The sequence below is a fragment of the Phyllobates terribilis genome, unplaced genomic scaffold (genome assembly GCF_046119375.1).
Source record: "Phyllobates terribilis strain yellow unplaced genomic scaffold, ASM4611937v1 Scaffold_2__4_contigs__length_985480577, whole genome shotgun sequence".
In the NCBI taxonomy this organism is placed as follows: domain Eukaryota; kingdom Metazoa; phylum Chordata; class Amphibia; order Anura; family Dendrobatidae; genus Phyllobates; species Phyllobates terribilis.
Genome location: NW_027362762.1, coordinates 21198620 through 21220126, shown reverse-complemented (window position 1 = coordinate 21220126; position 21507 = coordinate 21198620). Strand labels below are relative to the sequence as shown.

At 49.9% G+C, this 21507-nt stretch overlaps 1 protein-coding gene across 1 annotated transcript in view; it reads right to left on the bottom strand.

Moving 5' to 3' along the window:
- Positions 1–20011, bottom strand: part of STARD10 (StAR related lipid transfer domain containing 10) — a 43418-nt gene extending 23407 nt beyond the window's left edge. Inside the window, exon 1 of the mRNA XM_073661182.1 lies at positions 19511–20011. Within this exon, the coding sequence (XP_073517283.1) occupies positions 19511–19840 (330 nt within the window). The 5' untranslated portion in view covers positions 19841–20011. The remainder of the gene's footprint in view (positions 1–19510) is intronic.
- Between the last annotated feature and the right edge of the window lie 1496 nt (positions 20012–21507).

Sequence of the window (21507 nt, the reverse complement as noted above, 5' to 3'; positions counted from 1 at the left end):
GTGGTGGGCACCTGTCGACAGTGGTGGTGGTGGGCACCTGTCGACAGTGCTGGTGCTGCTGGGCACCTGTTGGCAGTGCTGCTGGGCACCTGCTGGCGGTGTTGGTGCTGTGATGGGCACCTGTCGGCAGTGTTGGTGCTGTGTTGGGCACCTGTCGGCAGTGTTGGTGCTGTGTTGGGCACCTGTCGGCAGTGGTGGGCACCTGTTGGCAGTGGTGGGCACCTGTCGGCAGTGGTGGGCACCTGTCGGCAGTGTTGGCGCTGTGCTGCTTGGCACCTGCTGGAGGCGTGCTGGGCACCTGCTGGTGCTGCGCTGGGAACCTGTCGGCAGTGGTGGTGGGCACCTGTCGGCAGTGGTGGTGGGCACCTGTCGGCAGTGGTGGTGCTGTGTTGGGCACCTGTCGGCAGTGGTGGTGTTGGGCACCTGTTGGCAGTGGTGGCGCTGCGCTGGACACCTGTTGGCGCTGTGCTGCTTGGCACCTGTTGGCACTGTGCTGCTTGGCACCTGCTGGCGGCGTGCTGGGCACCTGCCGGCAGTGTTGGTGCTGTGTTGGGTACCTGTTGGCAGTACTGCTGGGCACCTGTCGGCACCTGTTGGCAGTGTGCTGGGCACCTGTCGGCACCTTTTGGCAGTGTGCTGGGCACCTGTCGGCACCTTTTGGCAGTGTGCTGGGCACCTGTTGGTAGTGTGCTGGGCACCTGTCGGCAGTGCTGCTGGGCACCTGTCGGCGGTGGTGAGCACCTGTCGGCAGTGTTGGCGTTGTGTTGGGCACCTGTTGGCAGTGCTGGGCACCTGTCGGCAGTGTTGGCGCTGTGTTGGGCACCTGTTGGCAGTGCTGGGCACCCGTCAGCAGTGCTGCTGGGCACCTGCTGGTGGTGTGCTGGGCACCTGTCGGCAGTGGTGGTGTTGGGCACCTGTCGGCAGTGGTGGCGCTGTGCTGGGCACCTGTCGGCAGTGGTGGCGCTGTGCTGGGCACCTGTCGGCAGTGGTGGCGCTGTGCTGGGCACCTGTCGGCAGTGGTGGCGCTGTGCTGGGCACCTGTCGGCAGTGGTGGCGCTGTGCTGGGCACCTGTCGGCAGTGGTGGTGGTGCTGGGCACCTGTCGGCAGTGCTGCTGGGCACCTGTCGGCAGCGGTGGTGTTGGGCACCTGTCGGCACCTGCTGGTGGTGTGTTGGGCACCTGTCGGCACCTGCTGGTGGTGTGTTGGGCACCTGTCGGCAGTGGCGGTGGCGTTGAGCACCTGTCGGCAGTGGCGGTGGCGTTGAGCACCTGTCGGCAGTGGCGGTGGCGTTGAGCACCTGTCGGCAGTGGCGGTGGCGTTGAGCACCTGTCGGCAGTGGCGGTGGCGTTGAGCACCTGTCGGCAGTGGCGGTGGCGTTGGGCACCTGCTGTGCACAGCATCGGCGTCGTGTTGCAGACATGGTGTCGTGCTCGGCTCGCTCGGTCCCTGCGGATGGGATGTTGCCGGGCAGGGATGGAGAAGCTCCATGTTACTAGGCAACAGGGATGCTGAGGACATGGAAACACTTAACCCTGTGTGTGTTGTAGAGGTGCTCCCGCCGGGCGTCCATCACAGCAGTGTGGGTCTAATGGGCTTATAATGATGGCGGGTGATGACCCCGGGGGGCTGCGGTATCTATTTAGGACACTGATTGCAGCATGTGATGGGCGTCCGGGGGCCAGCAGTGGGGGCCGTGGCGTGGGCGATGGCTGGGGACTTATCAGGACAGCCACCAGTAATGGCAGGCACAGGGGCGACACAGCCAGAAGAGGGCGCAGTGCAGAGCTGGGCATGGACCAGGTGCTGTCCAGGGGTCTCACAATGACCCCTCGTGTCTGTCACAAGCTGCTGCAGGAGGTGGATGTGGCCCCTGGACCTCCTGGGCCCCAGTTTGCGACAGATGGGTGGAGGGGCGACACAATGTGGAACTCCAGAATTACAGGAGTAGGAGCCTTTGCCCAGCAGACATGTCCGGTGGGGCCGATCTTCTTGGGGGGCGCACACTGGGGGTCCCAGATCCTCTCCCCTTATTTCTTGATGTCACCGCTGCGTCACCTGACCCCAGACGTCCATCACTGGCGCTTTCTTCTATTTCTCTCACAACCTTGAGCACACACAGACAAGCCCTTGAGAATTAACCCCTTCTATTGCCATTAACCCTTCCACTCCCACAGCGCAGGGACATCCCCCCCCCCCCCCCCGTGACCTGAAAAGTTGTTATATTACACCGTGGCCCACAACTCCCATCCTCCGGCCCCCGGACATTCTGTAGCGCACATCCCCCAGTATCAGTCACCATGTGGCCCTGGATCGGGGCCCCCAGCAGCTGAGAAGCTGCACTCCCAATAGATTGTAAGCTCTGCAGACTAATCAGCAGATAGTATGGGGGGGAGCAGGGGACCATGTGGCTGTACAGGCAGAGAGGCCGCTGAGGAGATCACGGCTGTGACCTGGCATTGATGCATCAGCTTCTGCTTCACCTGTGCAGCCTCCACATACTACAAAGGGTTAACTCTGGCGCCTCCGGGCAGGACGTGTATCCTGGATGGAGTCCGAAAATTCTTTGCCACAAGAGACTCCAGGAAAAGTTAGAACCGCACTGCATGCAGCATAGTGCACACCGACACCGCACATCCCTAATAGTGCACACCGACACTGCACCCCCATATCGTGCACACCGACACCGCACCCCCATATCGTGCACACCGACACCCCACACCCCTAATAGTGTACACCGACACTGCACCCCCATATAGTGCACACCAACACCCCACACTACACCCCCATGGTGCACACTGACACTGCAGCCCCATAGTGCACACCGACACCACACACTGCAGCCCCATAGTGCACACCGATACCACACACTGACACCACACCCCCATATAGTTCACACCGACACCACACACTGTACACCCCTAATAGTGCACGACACCACACACTGCAGCCCCATAGTGCACACCGACACCGCAGCCCCATAATGCACACCGACATCCCACACCCCTAATAGTGCACACCAACACCGCACCCTCTAATAGTGCACACCCTACACTGAACCCCCAAATACTGCACACAGACACCCCACACTGCACCCCCAATAGTGCACACCTCACACTGTGCTATATCATGTTAACAGCATCCCCGAGCAGTGATTAGGCCGCCATCTATAATGCATGTAGCACTATATGGGGGGTGCGAGGAAATGCGCCGTACTGCATAATTCATTGCTCCTACGGATAATGGAGACATAGATACATACATCGCAATGCAGAAAATACTCGGCACAGTCCATGCTGCGCCGTTACGGGGGGATCTGCGGGTGACGCACCGTTACGGGGGTGGGATCTGCGGGTGACGCACCGTTACGGGGGTGGGATCTGCGGGTGACCCCTCTGCTACAGTTGTGATTTACACCTGCCGCCCAGTGATTTGTCGGTTTGGGAGTGTCGGAGACGTCCATTGCTTTTCCTCCAGTGCAGAGACCCGTCCCCTCTCCGCACCTGTCCCCCGGCTCTGGCTGCCGTCCAGTCCTGGCAGGTGCAGAGGGAGTGGCGGTCACTGGGACACATTACATGACAGAACCAGTCCGTCCGGTCTGATTGGGGGGGGGGGGGGGTAAAATGTCCTAATCTGGAGACAAGACCCCCCATCAGGAGTCGCTGGGTCACAGAGAAGACACTGTATCCAAGCGAAGTGTGATACAGTCTGCTGAGCCGTGTATCTAATCCTCTCCTGTGTGATACTGTCTGCTGAGCCGTGTATCTAATCCTATCCTGTGTGATACTGTCTGCTGAGCCGTGTATCTAATCCTATCCTGTGTGATACTGTCTGCTGAGCCGTGTATCTAATCCTCTCCTGTGTGATACTGTCTGCTGAGCTGTGTATCTAATCCTCTCCTGTGTGATACTGTCTGCTGAGCTGTGTATCTAATCCTCTCCTGTGTGATACTGTCTGCTGAGCTGTGTATCTAATCCTATCCTGTGTGATACTGTCTGCTGAGCCGTGTATCTAATCCTCTCCTGTGTGATACCGTCTGCTGAGCTGTGTATCTAATCCTCTCCTGTGTGATACTGACTGCTGAGCAGTGTATCTAATCCTCTCCTGTGTGATACCGTCTGCTGAGCTGTGTATCTAATCCTCTCCTGTGTGATACTGTCTGCTGAGCCGTGTATCTAATCCTCTCCTGTGTGATACTGTCTGCTGAGCCGTGTATCTAATCCTCTCCTGTGTGATACTGTCTGCTGAGCCGTGTATCTAATCCTCTCCTGTGTGATACTCTCTGCGGAGCAGTGTATCTAATCCTCTCCTGTGTGATACTGTCTGCTGAGCCGTGTATCTAATCCTCTCCTGTGTGATACTGTCTGCTGAGCTGTATCTAATCCTATCCTGTGTGATACTGTCTGCTGAGCCGTGTATCTAATCCTCTCCTGGGTGATACTGTCTGCTGAGCCGTGTATCTAATCCTATCCTGTGTGATACTGTCTGCTGAGCCGTGTATCTAATCCTCTCCTGTGTGATACTGTCTGCTGAGCCGTGTATCTAATCCTCTCCTGTGTGATACTGTCTGCTGAGCCGTGTATCTAATCCTCTCCTGTGTGATACTGTCTGCTGAGCCGTGTATCTAATCCTCTCCTGTGTGATACTGTCTGCTGAGCCGTGTATCTAATCCTCTCCTGTGTGATACTGTCTGCTGAGCCGTGTATCTAATCCTCTCCTGTGTGATACTGTCTGCTGAGCAGTGTATCTTATCCTGTGGGGGCGCCAGCATTGACATCGCCCCTCGCATCGTACATTCAACTGTTTCGGCATCCTGGGTGCAGATACTGTTGAAAACAATGATAGGAGAAGCAACTGTCAGCCGCCTCTCCCATCATCCCCCTCTGCGCCTGAGTTCTGTGATGTCACTACAGCGTCCTCTGTGCAGACTAGAGCCACGGGGGAGCGGGGAGAGGTGAGTATTTCATTATTTTATTCTGTACGGAGGGCTATGTGGGGGCCCCCGTTATACTGTACGGAGGGCTATGTGGGGGCCCGTTACACAGTACGGAGGGCTATGTGGGGGCCCGTTACACAGTACGGAGGGCTATGTGGGGGGGCCCGTTATACTGTACGGAGGGCTATGTGGGGGCCCGTTACACAGTACGGAGGGCTATGTGGGGGGGCCCGTTACACAGTACGGAGGGCTATGTGGGGGGGCCCGTTACACAGTACGGAGGGCTATGTGGGGGGGCCAGTTATACTGTACGGAGGGCTATGTGGGGGCCCCCGTTATACTGTACGGAGGGCTATGTGGGGGCCCCCATTATACTGTACGGAGGGCTATGTGGGGGCCCCCATTATACTGTACGGAGGACTATGTGGGGGCCTGTTACACTGTACGGAGGGCTATGTGGGGGCCCGTTACACTGTACGGAGGGCTATGTGGGGGCCCGTTACACTGTACGGAGGGCTATGTGGGGGCCCGTTACACTGTACGGAGGGCTATGTGGGGGCCCGTTACACTGTACGGAGGACTATGTGGGGGCCCATTACACTGTACGGAGGACTATGTGGGCCCATTATAGTGTACGGAGGACTATGTGGGGCCCATTATAGTGTACGGAGGGCTATGTGGGGCCCATTATAGTGTACGGAGGGCTATGTGGGGCCCATTATAGTGTACGGAGGGCTATGTGGGGCCCATTATAGTGTACGGAGGGCTATGTGGGGCCCATTACCCATTAGAGTGTATGGAGGGCTATGTGGGGCCCATTATACTGTATGGAGGGCTATGTGGGGCCATTATACTGTACGGAGGGCTATGTGGGGCCATTATACTGTACGGAGGACTATGTGGGGCCATTATACTGTACGGAGGACTATGTGGGGCCATTATACTGTACGGAGGACTATACTGTCCGGTTTGCACTGTGCGCTGTGAGGATTCGCCGGTTTCTTAGTTATCTATTGTAAATTCTAGAATATCACTCATGTAATGTAAGAAGTGAAATCTTTGCATTGTACTATATATATATATATATTTCTCTGCGGTATCTGTGCATCATGAATCGTGGTGTGTGTTAAAGGGGCCACTGAGACTCTTTAACCCGGGGCCCACGAAAACCTGGAGCCGGTCCTGGGAGCAGCGTTTCAGACTTGCTGATACTTGTGGTCCCCCGGCCGGCCGCACACTCTGGTGTGATCCTCGTGTGACGCTCCGCCGTGAGGACAGATTGTTATTTCCAGCAGATCCTCCCACGCAGGTTTCTCCAGATCCAAAAATACTCTGCAATCTGCTCCCACCGTGTCCTGCCGGGCGCAATCCTCCCCGCTGGCGTCACCGCGACCATGCAACCATAGAGACCCCCGGACAGCGCCCTGCATCACCAGCCAGCTCCACCACACACCCCACACAGACATACATACATATATACACACACATATATATATACATATATATATATATATATATATATATATATATATATATATATATATATATATATATATATATATATATATATATATATATATATATATATATACACATATATACACACACACACACACAGTACAGACCAAAAGTTTGGACACACCTTATCATTTAAAGATTTTTCTGTATTTTCTTGACTATGAAAATTGTACATTCACACTGAAGGCAACAAAACTATGAATTAACACATGTGGAATTATATACTTAACAAAAAAGTGTGAAACAACTGAAAATATGTCTTATATTCTAGGTTCTTCACAGTAGCCACCTTTTGCTTTGATGACTGCTTTGCACACTCTTGGCATTCTCTTGATGAGCTTCACATAGAGGAGCAACAGCGCCACCTCGTCTGTACAGGTCACTACAGGTCATGACAATGACATGCACATCAGATGGAAGCCACAAGGACATGGCAATAACTGGCAGCTGGGGGGAGGACTGTCTGAAGGACCCTTCACCTCTGATGACCCAGAGACTCATGTCCAACCCGGCCAAGCCCCATTACTTATACCTAGTCCAGATGCTAAGCCAACATTAATAGTAGCCCAGTCTATCACATGGAGCAGTCCTAAAACCAAGCTCTAGTCACCCAACCAAATTCATTGTCAATCGTTTAGGCCAAGCTCTAATAGTCCAACACTAAACAAGGTCAAACTAATGCATGGTAGAGTCCTGAGGCCAAGTTCTGAGAGTCCACCCTAATACATGGTCTAGTAGCCAATATGTGGTCCAGTCCTTAGGCCGAGCTCTGGAAGTTCACCCTAATACTGTACATGGTCCAATCACCAATATATGGTCCAGTCTTTAGGCCAAGCTCTGGGAGTGCACCCTAATATGTGGTCCAGTCCTTAGGCCGAGCTCTAGAAGTTCACCCTAATACATGGTCCAGTCACCAATATACGGTCCAGTCTTTAGGCCAAGCTCTGGGAGTGCACCCCAATATATGGTCCAGCCCTTAGGCCAAGCTCTAGGAGTCCACCCCTTAGGCTAAGTTCTGGAAGGTCATCCCAATATATGGTCCAGCCCTTAGGCAAAGCTCTGGGAGTCCCCACCCCTTAGGCTAAGATCTGGGAGGCCACCCCAATATATGGTCCAGCCCTTAGGCCAAGCTCTAGAAGTTCACCCCAATATATGGTCCAGTCCTTAGGCCAAGCTCTAGAAGTTCACCCCAATATATGGTCCAGTCCTTAGGCCAAGTTCTGGGAGTCCACCCCAATATAAGATTCAGCCCGTAGACCAAGCTCTAGGAGTCCACCCTAATACATGGTCCAGTCACCAATATATGGTCCAGTCCTTGGGGTGGCCTCCCAGATCTTAGCCTAATATATAGTCCAGTCCTTAGGCCAAGCTCTAGGAGTCCATCCCTTAGGCTAAGTTCTGGAAGGTCATCCCAATATATGGTCCAGCCCTTAGGCAAAGCTCTGGGAGTCCCCACCCCTTAGGCTAAGATCTGGGAGGCCACCCCAATATATGGTCCAGCCCTTAGGCCAAGCTCTAGAAGTTCACCCCAATATATGGTCCAGTCCTTAGGCCAAGCTCTAGAAGTTCACCCCAATATATGGTCCAGTCCTTAGGCCAAGTTCTGGGAGTCCACCCCAATATAAGATTCAGCCCGTAGACCAAGCTCTAGGAGTCCACCCTAATACATGGTCCAGTCACCAATATATGGTCCAGTCCTTGGGGTGGCCTCCCAGATCTTAGCCTAATATATAGTCCAGTCCTTAGACCAAGCTCTAGGAGTCCATCCCTTAGGCTAAGATCTGGGAGGCCACAGCAATATATGGTCCAGCCCTTGGGTGGACTCCCAGAGCTTGGCCTAAGGGCTGGACCATATATTCGGGTGGCCTCCAAGATCCTAGCCTAAGAACTGGACCATATATTGGTGACTGGACCATATATTGGGTGGACTCCCAGAGCTTGGCCTCATATATGGTCCAGCCCTTAGGCCAAGCTCTGGGAGTCCACCCTAATGCATGGTCCAGTCCTTAGGCCAAGCTCTAGGAGTCCACCACCAATATATGGTCCAGTCCTTAGGCCAAGCTCTAGAAGTTCCCCCTAATACATGGTCCAGCCCTTAGGCCAAGCTCTAGAAGTTCACCCCTTAGGCCAAGCTCTAGGAGTCCACCACCAATATATGGTCCAGTCCTTAGGCCAAGCTCTAGAAGTTCCCCCTAATACATGGTCCAGCCCTTAGGCCAAGCTCTAGAAGTTCTCCCTAATACATGGTCCAGTCCTTAGGGTGAACTCCCAGAGCTTGGCCTAATACATGGTCCAGTCCTTAGGCCAAGCTCTAGAAGTTCACCCCTTAGGCCAAGCTCTAGGAGTCCACGACCAATATATGGTCCAGTCCTTAGGCCAAGCTCTAGAAGTTCTCCCTAATACATGGTCCAGTCCTTAGGGTGAACTCCCAGAGCTTGGCCTAATACATGGTCCAGTCCTTAGGCCAAGCTCTAGAAGTTCACCCCTTAGGCCAAGCTCTAGGAGTCCACGACCAATATATGGTCCAGTCCTTAGGCCAAGCTCTAGGAGTCCACCAATATATGGTCCAGTCCTTAGGCCAAGCTCTAGAAGTTCCCCCTAATACATGGTCCAGCCCTTAGGCCAAGTTCTAGAAGTTCTCCCTAATACATGGTCCAGTCCTTAGGCCAAGTTCTAGGAGTCCACCATCAATATATGGTCCAGTCCTTGGGCCAAGCTCTAGGAATCCACCACCAATATATGGTCCAGTCCTTGGGCCAAGCTCTAGGAATCCACCACCAATATATGGTCCAGTCCTTGGGCCAAGCTCTAGGAATCCACCACCAATATATGGTCCAGTCCTTGGGCCAAGCTCTAGGAATCCACCACCAATATATGGTCCAGTCCTTGGGCCAAGCTCTAGGAGTGACGCATGGACATTTGGCCTCTCCTTGGATCTAGCGCTTACAATACCCAACTAGCCCCAGACCTGCCCCTGGTCCAGCTCTCTGCAGGCAGCAATTTCAGGGGAGGAGGACAAGTTATTGGAAAGTTTCTTCTTTAGAAGTTACAGAACCGGTTTGTCTTGGTGTTATCCGGCTCGGCCAAAACACACAGGAAACACACGTACCGCGCACTTTCTCCAAACACGGAAAGTGGTGACTAAGAGGAGTGGAAACCTGACAGTGAACCCGGCTTAACTCCTTCCTAGCCGCCATTACCACTTAATAACTAGTCACACTAGTGCAGTCACTGGTATTTAAAGGGACAGCACACTGGCAGCAGATCTCACCTCCAACTGCTGCGCAGGCGAATACAACCTACGACTTTAATACCGCCATCGTTAGGAGTCCCCAGTAAACTGCAACCAGCCGCGGCTCTAAATGGTTTTATTTATTAGGTAAATCTGCAGAGCCGAACTCGTGATCATCCCAGACCTAGCAGTCACCGAGAGCCAAGAGGTGCGGAGCAGACGCCAACATGCAGCCCCTACAGATGTCAGCGGCCCCTCTATAGGGCACATAGTGTAATGCAGCTAATGACTGACAGGGGGCGCTGCGGCCTCCAGACTCCATGCTGAGGGTCAGGGAGCGGTGAGCTGGAGGTGCTGACAGTCATCGCACGTCACTGCCACATCATGTAGGACAGACGTAATCACACGAGGACGATGGGGGGGGGGGGGGGGGGGGGGGGGAGTCATTACACTGCGTGTGTGCGCAGCCCCCATATCAGCGCTCCTGGGGGTGTAGTGTAAGACATACTGACATCACACGAGGTACGCAGAACACATGCCAAGAAATGCTGCCAGGTCATCAGCAACAGAGAGTATAAGGCCGCGGCCCCACTATCAGTATTCAGTCAGTATTTTTTCTCAGGAGCCAAAACCAGGTGAGGAACAATCAGAGAAAAGGTCTAATAGTCACCAATTCTGTATTTATCACCCACTCCTGAGAAAAAATACTGACCGAATACTGATAGTGGGGCCGTGAACTTACTGGGAGGAGCACGGCAGGCTCCATGAACGTGCCGCACACTCACATCATACATACACACAGCGCAGCCAGAGAGGAAGAAGTCACACATCATATATCAAACACCCGTCACGCACCACACTGATCCCTGCAGCCGTCACGCACCACACTGATCCCTGCAGCCGTCACGCACCATACTGATCCCTGCACCCGTCACGCACCATACTGATCTCTGCACCCGTCACGCACCATACTGATCCATACACCCGTCACGCACCATACTGATCCATACACCCGTCACGCACCATACTGATCCATACACCCGTCACGCACCACACTGATCCCTGCAGCCGTCACGCACCACACTGATCCATACACCCGTCACGCACCACACTGATCCCTGCAGCCGTCACGCACCACACTGATCCCTGCAGCCGTCACGCACCACACTGATCCCTGCAGCCGTCACGCACCACACTGATCCCTGCAGCCGTCACGCACCACACTGATCCCTGCAGCCGTCACGCACCACACTGATCCCTGCAGCCGTCACGCACCACACTGATCCCTGCAGCCGTCACGCACCACACTGATCCCTGCAGCCGTCACGCACCACACTGATCCCTGCAGCCGTCACGCACCACACTGATCCCTGCAGCCGTCACGCACCACACTGATCCCTGCAGCCGTCACGCACCACACTGATCCCTGCAGCCGTCACGCACCACACTGATCCCTGCAGCCGTCACGCACCACACTGATCCCTGCAGCCGTCACGCACCACACTGATCCCTGCAGCCGTCACGCACCACACTGATCCCTGCAGCCGTCACGCACCACACTGATCCCTGCAGCCGTCACGCACCACACTGATCCCTGCAGCCGTCACGCACCACACTGATCCCTGCAGCCGTCACGCACCACACTGATCCCTGCAGCCGTCACGCACCACACTGATCTCTGCACCTGTTACGCACCACACTGATCCATACACCCGTCACGCACCACACTGATCCCTGCACCCGTCACGCACCATACTGATCCCTACACCCGTCACGCACCATACTGATCCATACACCCGTCACGCACCATACTGATCCATACACCCGTCACGCACCATACTGATCCATACACCCGTCACGCACCATACTGATCCCTGCACCCGTCACGCACCATACTCATCCCTGCACCCGTCACGCACCATACTGATCCCTGCACCCGTCACGCACCATACTGATCCCTGCACCCGTCACGCACCATACTGATCCCTGCACCCGTCACGCACCATACTGATCCCTGCACCCGTCACGCACCATACTGATCCCTGCACCCGTCACGCACCATACTGATCCCTGCACCCGTCACGCACCATACTGATCCCTGCACCCGTCACGCACCATACTGATCCCTGCACCCGTCACGCACCATACTGATCCATACACCTGTTACGCACCATATACTCCACTTCATACTGATACACACACATCATACCCATAAATAAACTACACATTGGTCACACATGATGCACATAATAAGGACACACACATCACTGCTCCAGAAGTAAAGTACACACTTGTCATCCTAATTACTTATAGACTCATCATGCTGATCCACGCTGCACCCACACACAGCACACACAGCCCTGCAGCAATCACACACGTCACTGATACTTACAGAGTCTGCACCAGGAAAGATCTACAGACATGTTATACTGATCACACAGATAACGCTGCTCCAGGAGTCATGTATAGATACATCACCCAATACACTGATCAATGCACACATCGCACGTCACTAAACAGACACATCATACTGATCCATACATACACCATATACTGAACCATACACACACACACACACACACACACACACACACACACCATATACTGAACCATACATACACACACACACACATACACCATATACTGAACCATACATACACACACCATATACTGATCCATACACACACACCATATACTGAACCATACATACACCATATACTGAACCATACATACACACACCATATACTGAACCATACACACACACACCATATACTGATCCATACACACACACCATATACTAATCCATACACACACCATATACTGATCCATACATACACCATATACTGATCCATACACACACACACCATATACTGATCCATACACACACACACACCATATACTGATCCATACACACACACACCATATACTGATCCATACACACACACACCATATACTGATCCATACACACACACACACACACACACCATATACTGATCCATACACATACCATATACTGATCCATACACACACACACCATATACTGATCCATACACACACACACCATATACTGATCCATACACACACACACCATATACTGATCCATACACATACCATATACTGATCCATACATACACCATATACTGATCCATACACACACACAATATACTGATCCATACACACACACACCATATACTGATCCATACACACACACACCATATACTGATCCATACACACACACACCATATACTGATCCATACACACACACACACCATATACTGATCCATACACATACCATATACTGATCCATACATACACCATATACTGATCCATACACACACACACCATATACTGATCCATACACACACACACCATATACTGATCCATACACACACACACCATATACTGATCCATACACACACACACCATATACTGAACCATACACACACACACACACACACACCATATACTGAACCATACACACACACCATATACTGAACCATACACACACACCATATACTGATCCATACATACACACACACCATATACTGATCCATACATACACACACACACACACACACCATATACTAATCCATACATACACACACACCATATACTGAACCATACATACACACACACACACCATATACTAATCCATACATACACCATATACTGATATATACACACACACACACACACCATATACTGATCCATACATACACACACACACACACCATATACTGAACCATACATACACACACACACACACACCATATACTAATCCATACATACACCATATACTGATACATACACACACACACACCATATACTGATCCATACATACACACACACACACACACACACACACACCATATACTAATCCATACATACACACACACCATATACTAATCCATACATACACACACACCATATACTGAACCATACATACACACACACACACACACACACACCATATACTAATCCATACATACACACACACCATATACTAATCCATACACACACACACACCATATACTAATCCATACATACACACACACACACACACCATATACTGATCCATACATACACACACACCATATACTGATCCATACACACACCCACCATATACTGATCCATACATACACACCCACCATATACTGATCCATACATACACACACACCATATACTGATCCATACATACACACACCCCATATACTGATCCATACATACACACACCCCATATACTGATCCATACACACACACCATATACTGATCCATACACACACACACACCATATACTGATCCATACATACACACACACACCATATACTGATCCATACATACACACACCCTATATACTGATCCATACACACACACACACCATATACTGATCCATACATACACACACACCATATACTGATCCATACATACACACACACCATATACTGATCCATACATACACACACACACCATATACTGATCCATACATACACACACACCATATACTGATCCATACATACACACACACCATATACTGATCCATACATACACACACATCATATACTGATCCATACATACACACACACCATATACTGATCCATACATACACACACACCATATACTGATCCATACACACACACCATATACTGATCCATACATACACACACACCATATACTGATCCATACATACACACACACCATATACTGATCCATACATACACACACACACACACACCATATACTGATCCATACACACACACCATATACTGATCCATACATACACACACCATATACTGATCCATACACACACACCATATACTGATCCATACATACACACACCATATACTGATCCATACACACACCATATACTAATCCATACATACACACACCATATACTGATCCATACATACACACACCATATACTGATCCATACACACACCATATACTAATCCATACATACACACACCATATACTGATCCATACACACACACACCATATACTGATCCATACACACACACACCATATACTGATCCATACACATACCATATACTGATCCATACATACACACACACCATATACTGATCCATACACACACACCATATACTGATCCATACACACACACACACCATATACTAATCCATACATACACACACCATATACTGATCCATACATACACACACACCATATACTGATCCATACACACACACACCATATACTGATCCATACACACACACACACCATATACTAATCCATACATACACACACACACACACACCATATACTGATCCATACATACACACACACACACTATATACTGATCCATACATACACACACACCATATACTGATCCATACATACACACACACACTATATACTGATCCATACATACACACACACCATATACTGATCCATACATACACACACACACACCATATACTGATCCATACATACACACACACACCATATACTGATCCATACACACACACACACACACACACACACACACACCATATACTGATCCATACACACACACACCATATACTGATCCATACATACACACACCATATACTGATCCATACACACACACACACACACACACACACACACACAACCATATACTGATCCATACACACACACACACACACACCATATACTGATCCATACATACACACACCATATACTGATCCATACACACACACACACACACCATATACTGATCCATACATACACACACACACCATATACTGATCCATACATACACACACCATATACTGATCCATACATACACACACCATATACTGATCCATACATACACACACCATATACTGATCCATACATACACACACCATATACTGATCCATACATACACACACCATATACTGATCCATACATACACACACCATATACTGATCCATACACACACACCATATACTGATCCATACATACACCATATACTGATCCATACACACACACACCATATACTGATCCATACATACACCATATACTGATCCATACATACACACACCATATACTGATCCATACATACACCATATACTGATCCATACATACACACACCATATACTGATCCATACACACACCATATACTGATCCATACATACACACACCATATACTGATCCATACATACACACACCATATACTGATCCATACATACACACACCATATACTGATCCATACATACACACACCATATACTGATCCATACACACACACCATATACTGATCCATACATACACCATATACTGATCCATACATACACACACCATATACTGATCCATACATACACACACCATATACTGATCCATACATACACCATATACTGATCCATACATACACACACCATATACTGATCCATACACACACACCATATACTGATCCATACATACACCATATACTGATCCATACATACACACACCATATACTGATCCATACATACACCATATACTGATCCATACATACACACACCATATACTGATCCATACATACACACACCATATACTGATCCATACATACACCATATACTGATCCATACATACACACACCATATACTGATCCATACATACACACACCATATACTGATCCATACACACACACCATATACTGATCCATACACACACACCATATACTGATCCATACATACACCATATACTGATCCATACATACACACACACACCATATACTGATCCATACACACACACACACACACCATATACTGATCCATACATACACCATATACTGATCCATACACACACACACACACACCATATACTGATCCATACACACACACACACACACACCATATACTGATCCATACACACACACACCATATACTGATCCATACATACACACACCATATACTGATCCATACATACACCATATACTGATCCATACATACACCATATACTAATCCATACATACACACACCATATACTGATCCATACACACACCATATACTGATCCATACACACACACACACACACACACCATATACTGATCCATACACACACACACCATATACTGATCCATACACACACACACACACACACACCATATACTGATCCATACATACACCATATACTGATCCATACATACACACACACACCATATACTGATCCATACATACACACACCATATACTGATCCATACACACACACACACACACACACACACCATATACTGATCCATACACACACCATATACTGATCCATACATACACACACCATATACTGATCCATACATACACACACCATATACTGATCCATACATACACCATATACTGATCCATACACACACACCATATACTGATCCATACATACACACCATATACTGATCCATACACACACCATATACTGATCCATACATACACACACCATATACTGATCCATACATACACCATATACTGATCCATACACACACACCATATACTGATCCATACACACACACCATATACTGATCCATACATACACCCACCATATACTGATCCATACACACACACCATATACTGATCCATACATACACCCACCATATACTGATCCATACATACACACCATATACTGATCCATACACACACCATATACTGATCCATACACACACCATATACTGATCCATACATACACACACCATATACTGATCCATACATACACCATATACTGATCCATACACACACACCATATACTGATCCATACACACACACCATATACTGATCCATACACACACACCATATACTGATCCATACATACACCATATACTGATCCATACACACACACCATATACTGATCCATACACACACACCATATACTGATCCATACACACACACACACCATATACTGATCCATACACACACACACCATATACTGATCCATACACACACACACCATATACTGATCCATACACACACACACCATATACTGATCCATACACACACACACCGTATACTGATCCATACACACACACACACCATATACTGATCCATACACACACACACCATATACTGATCCATACACACACACACACACACCATATACTGATCCATACACACACACACACCATATACTGATCCATACACACACACACACACCATATACTGATCCATACACACACACACACACCATATACTGATCCATACATACACACACACCATATACTGATCCATACATACACACACACCATATACTGATCCATACACACACACACACCATATACTGATCCATACATACACACACACCATATACTGATCCATACACACACACACCATATACTGATCCATACATACACACACACCATATACTGATCCATACATACACACACACCATATACTGATCCATACACACACACACACCATATACTGATCCATACACACACACACACCATATACTGATCCATACACACACACACCATATACTGATCCATACACACACACACCATATACTGATCCATACACACACACACCATATACTGATCCATACACACACACACACACCATATACTGATCCATACACACACACACACACCATATACTGATCCATACACACACACACCATATACTGATCCATACACACACACACCATATACTGATCCATACACACACACACCATATACTGATCCATACACACACACACCATATACTGATCCATACACACACACACCATATACTGATCCATACACACACACACCATATACTGATCCACACACACACACACACACACACCATATACTGATCCATACACACACACACCATATACTGATCCATACACACACACACCATATACTGATCCATACACACACACACACCATATACTGATCCATACACACACACCATATACTGATCCATACATACACCATATACTGATCCATACATACACACACACACCATATACTGATCCATACATACACACACACCATATACTGATCCATACATACACACACACCATATACTGATCCATACACACACACACACACCATATACTGATCCATACACACACACACACACATACACCATATACTGAACCATACATACACACACCATATACTGATCCATACACACACACACCATATACTGATCCATACACACACACACACCATATACTGATCCATACACACACACCATATACTGATCCATACATACACCATATACTGATCCATACATACACACACACACCATATACTGATCCATACACACACACGCACCATATACTGATCCATACACACACACACCATATACTGATCCATACACACACACACAGTGCTACCAGGTAAGCACAGATCCCTGCACGTGTATCCCACCCCCCCTCCCGTACACGGGTCCGGTCCCAGCTGATTACACCGTGTTCTCTAAACTCTCTCATTACACAAACCGGATCGGATCTCATTCCGACAACTGCTGACCTCATTTCCTGACAGCCGGGTGTCACCCCGAAACCAAGATGTCCCTGGCAGGAGAGGCGCCAGGTGGAGGCGGGTACAAGTCCTGCTGCCCCAGTATCACAAGAGATCTGCTCTGTAGAGACAGTGCACCCGCCGGGACCCATCCTGCGCAGACACATAGTAACGGCACAGATGAGCCGAGATCTATGGGATCTACTATAACAACTGGAATCTAGCCTGGAGGATGCATGGTAATGATGGGAACCGACACAATGTAACAAGTGAGCTCAGCGCTGCGCTGATACAGTGTACCCAGCGGATCCAGCATAAAGAATGGCCACTGATACACTGTATATACAGTCATAATGGGGGTCAGGACGTGATCCACAGAAGCCAGGTCCGGGCCCCCTATATACAGTAATAAAGGGATCAGGCCGGGGGTCCTCACCTTGATCTTGTGCAGCGCCCGCTCCTCCTCCACGATCTGCACCCACACCGTGATCCCGGACTTGTTATAGGTCAGGGTCCATCCGGCCTCAGAGTGACACTCCGTCCTGAAGTTCTCAAAGTCCCGGTCATCTGGGATCTGGACGCTGTCCCTGGCCATGGTGCTGGATGATGGGGGTCGCTCCCAGAGAGCCGGCAGGTGCGGGGGTCGCTCACAGAGAGCCGGCAGGTGCGGGGGTCGCTCACAGAGAGCCGGCAGGTGCGGGGGTCGCTCACAGAGAGCCGGCAGGTGCGGGGGTCGCTCACAGAGAGCCGGCAGGTGGCTGCACATCCATATGGCGGCGGCAGCCCCGGGAGCCTGGAGGCGGGGGCGCCGCTTCTCCTGGAGCTGTGGGCTCGGCACTAGTCACCTGCGGATCCCCCGGAGGAGGCGGCGGCGGCGGCCGAGCAGCGGAGGAGCCGGGAAGACACAGGGGAAGAAGCCTTTATTATTCCTCTGTACACAGTGCCCCCTCCCACACAGCGCGCACACCCCCAGCACATCTGGCGGCCTCTGGGTCCTACCGCCGGCTGCACACAGGCTGCGCAGCTCTGATCAGACAGCTGGGCAGCAGAGCTTACACTCCACCCATGCCTGTGCTCTGCGCCTTTACTTCTGCCCCGTCATCACATGCAGAACTATGGAGTGCTGGACACACTGCAGGATAACAGCAGAGCTATTCAATGTCTTCTCATGGTCACGGTGCCTGATTGCTGTCAGTGACTGGAAACATCTTCTGACCACCTCCTGCTCACGTGACCTGGGTCCAGGCTGGAGGCTTTTACTCACTGACAGCAAGCAGCGTCTGGAGCAGATCTGGGGATCCAGACCCTGCACATCAGGGGGGACATCACAGGGGGACATCAGGGGGGACATCACGGGGGAACATCATGCACCTAATATAGGGGGAGCGGTGTGTAATGTCCAGGGTCCTGATACCATAATTATCTGCAGCCAGTATTGGCCGTGCCCAGGATAACCCCCATCATTTCCTGCTCTGCAGATGAGGGATTTTTCATATGGGACCAGTGTCAGACTGAAGAACATTGGGCCCCCCAGAGGATTGGATTCTGAGAGCCCACCTTTCTCCCCGCTCAAGAGCCCCATAGCAGCTGCTAGGTTTGCACTATGAACTCTCCTGAAGGAGAAGCCAGGGCCCACCGGAGGATTCTCCGGTTCTCTGGTGGGCCAGTCCAACCCTGTATGGGACCCCCGGACTCACACCGATGGCCAATAAATACCCGACCCCTGGTGACCCCACTGCTGCTGAGCAAGAGTCCTGCTAAATATCCAACCCATATAGATAAATAGGCCGATCACTGCTGACATAGTGGGTAAGAGCGCTGGCAGGTGCTGACTCAATAGACACATATCCTTTCCCTGGCAATCAGGTGGGCAAAATGTCCAATTCTTGCTGGCTAACTGGGAAGAGTTTGGCTCACTGACCCAGCTCCTGATAACCAAGTCAAGTCTTTGGACCCAGGTGACCAAGTGGTCAAGTACAGAGCACATCCAATCCCTGGTGTCCAAATGGCTGATCTATCTGATCCCTTGTGACCCAGTGGTCAAATATTTGGTCCCTGACGACTAAATGGGCAAGAATGACATAATGTGCGGCAATTTAGGACAAATGCCCGGTGTCTGGGATTACTGGCTGCCATCAGACTAGGAACTGTGGAAAGGAAAGGGTTACTATATCTCTACCTGTAGGACTAGTAATCCCAGACTGCCCACCAATCACATCATAGATCGATCCAGGGAGGAGATCGGCTGGTTTATGGCCGCCCACATTCCAGCACCTGTCGCTGCCGTGACCTTGGGACGGGTCGTTATTAGTGTCCGGTGACTTTATAACATCAGCACCTGACTACAGAGAGGAGCACTCCCAACATCCTCCACTCATCTGATAGTGTCAGCCACGTCCCTGCATTACTCTATACGTGTCAGTCTTCACTATA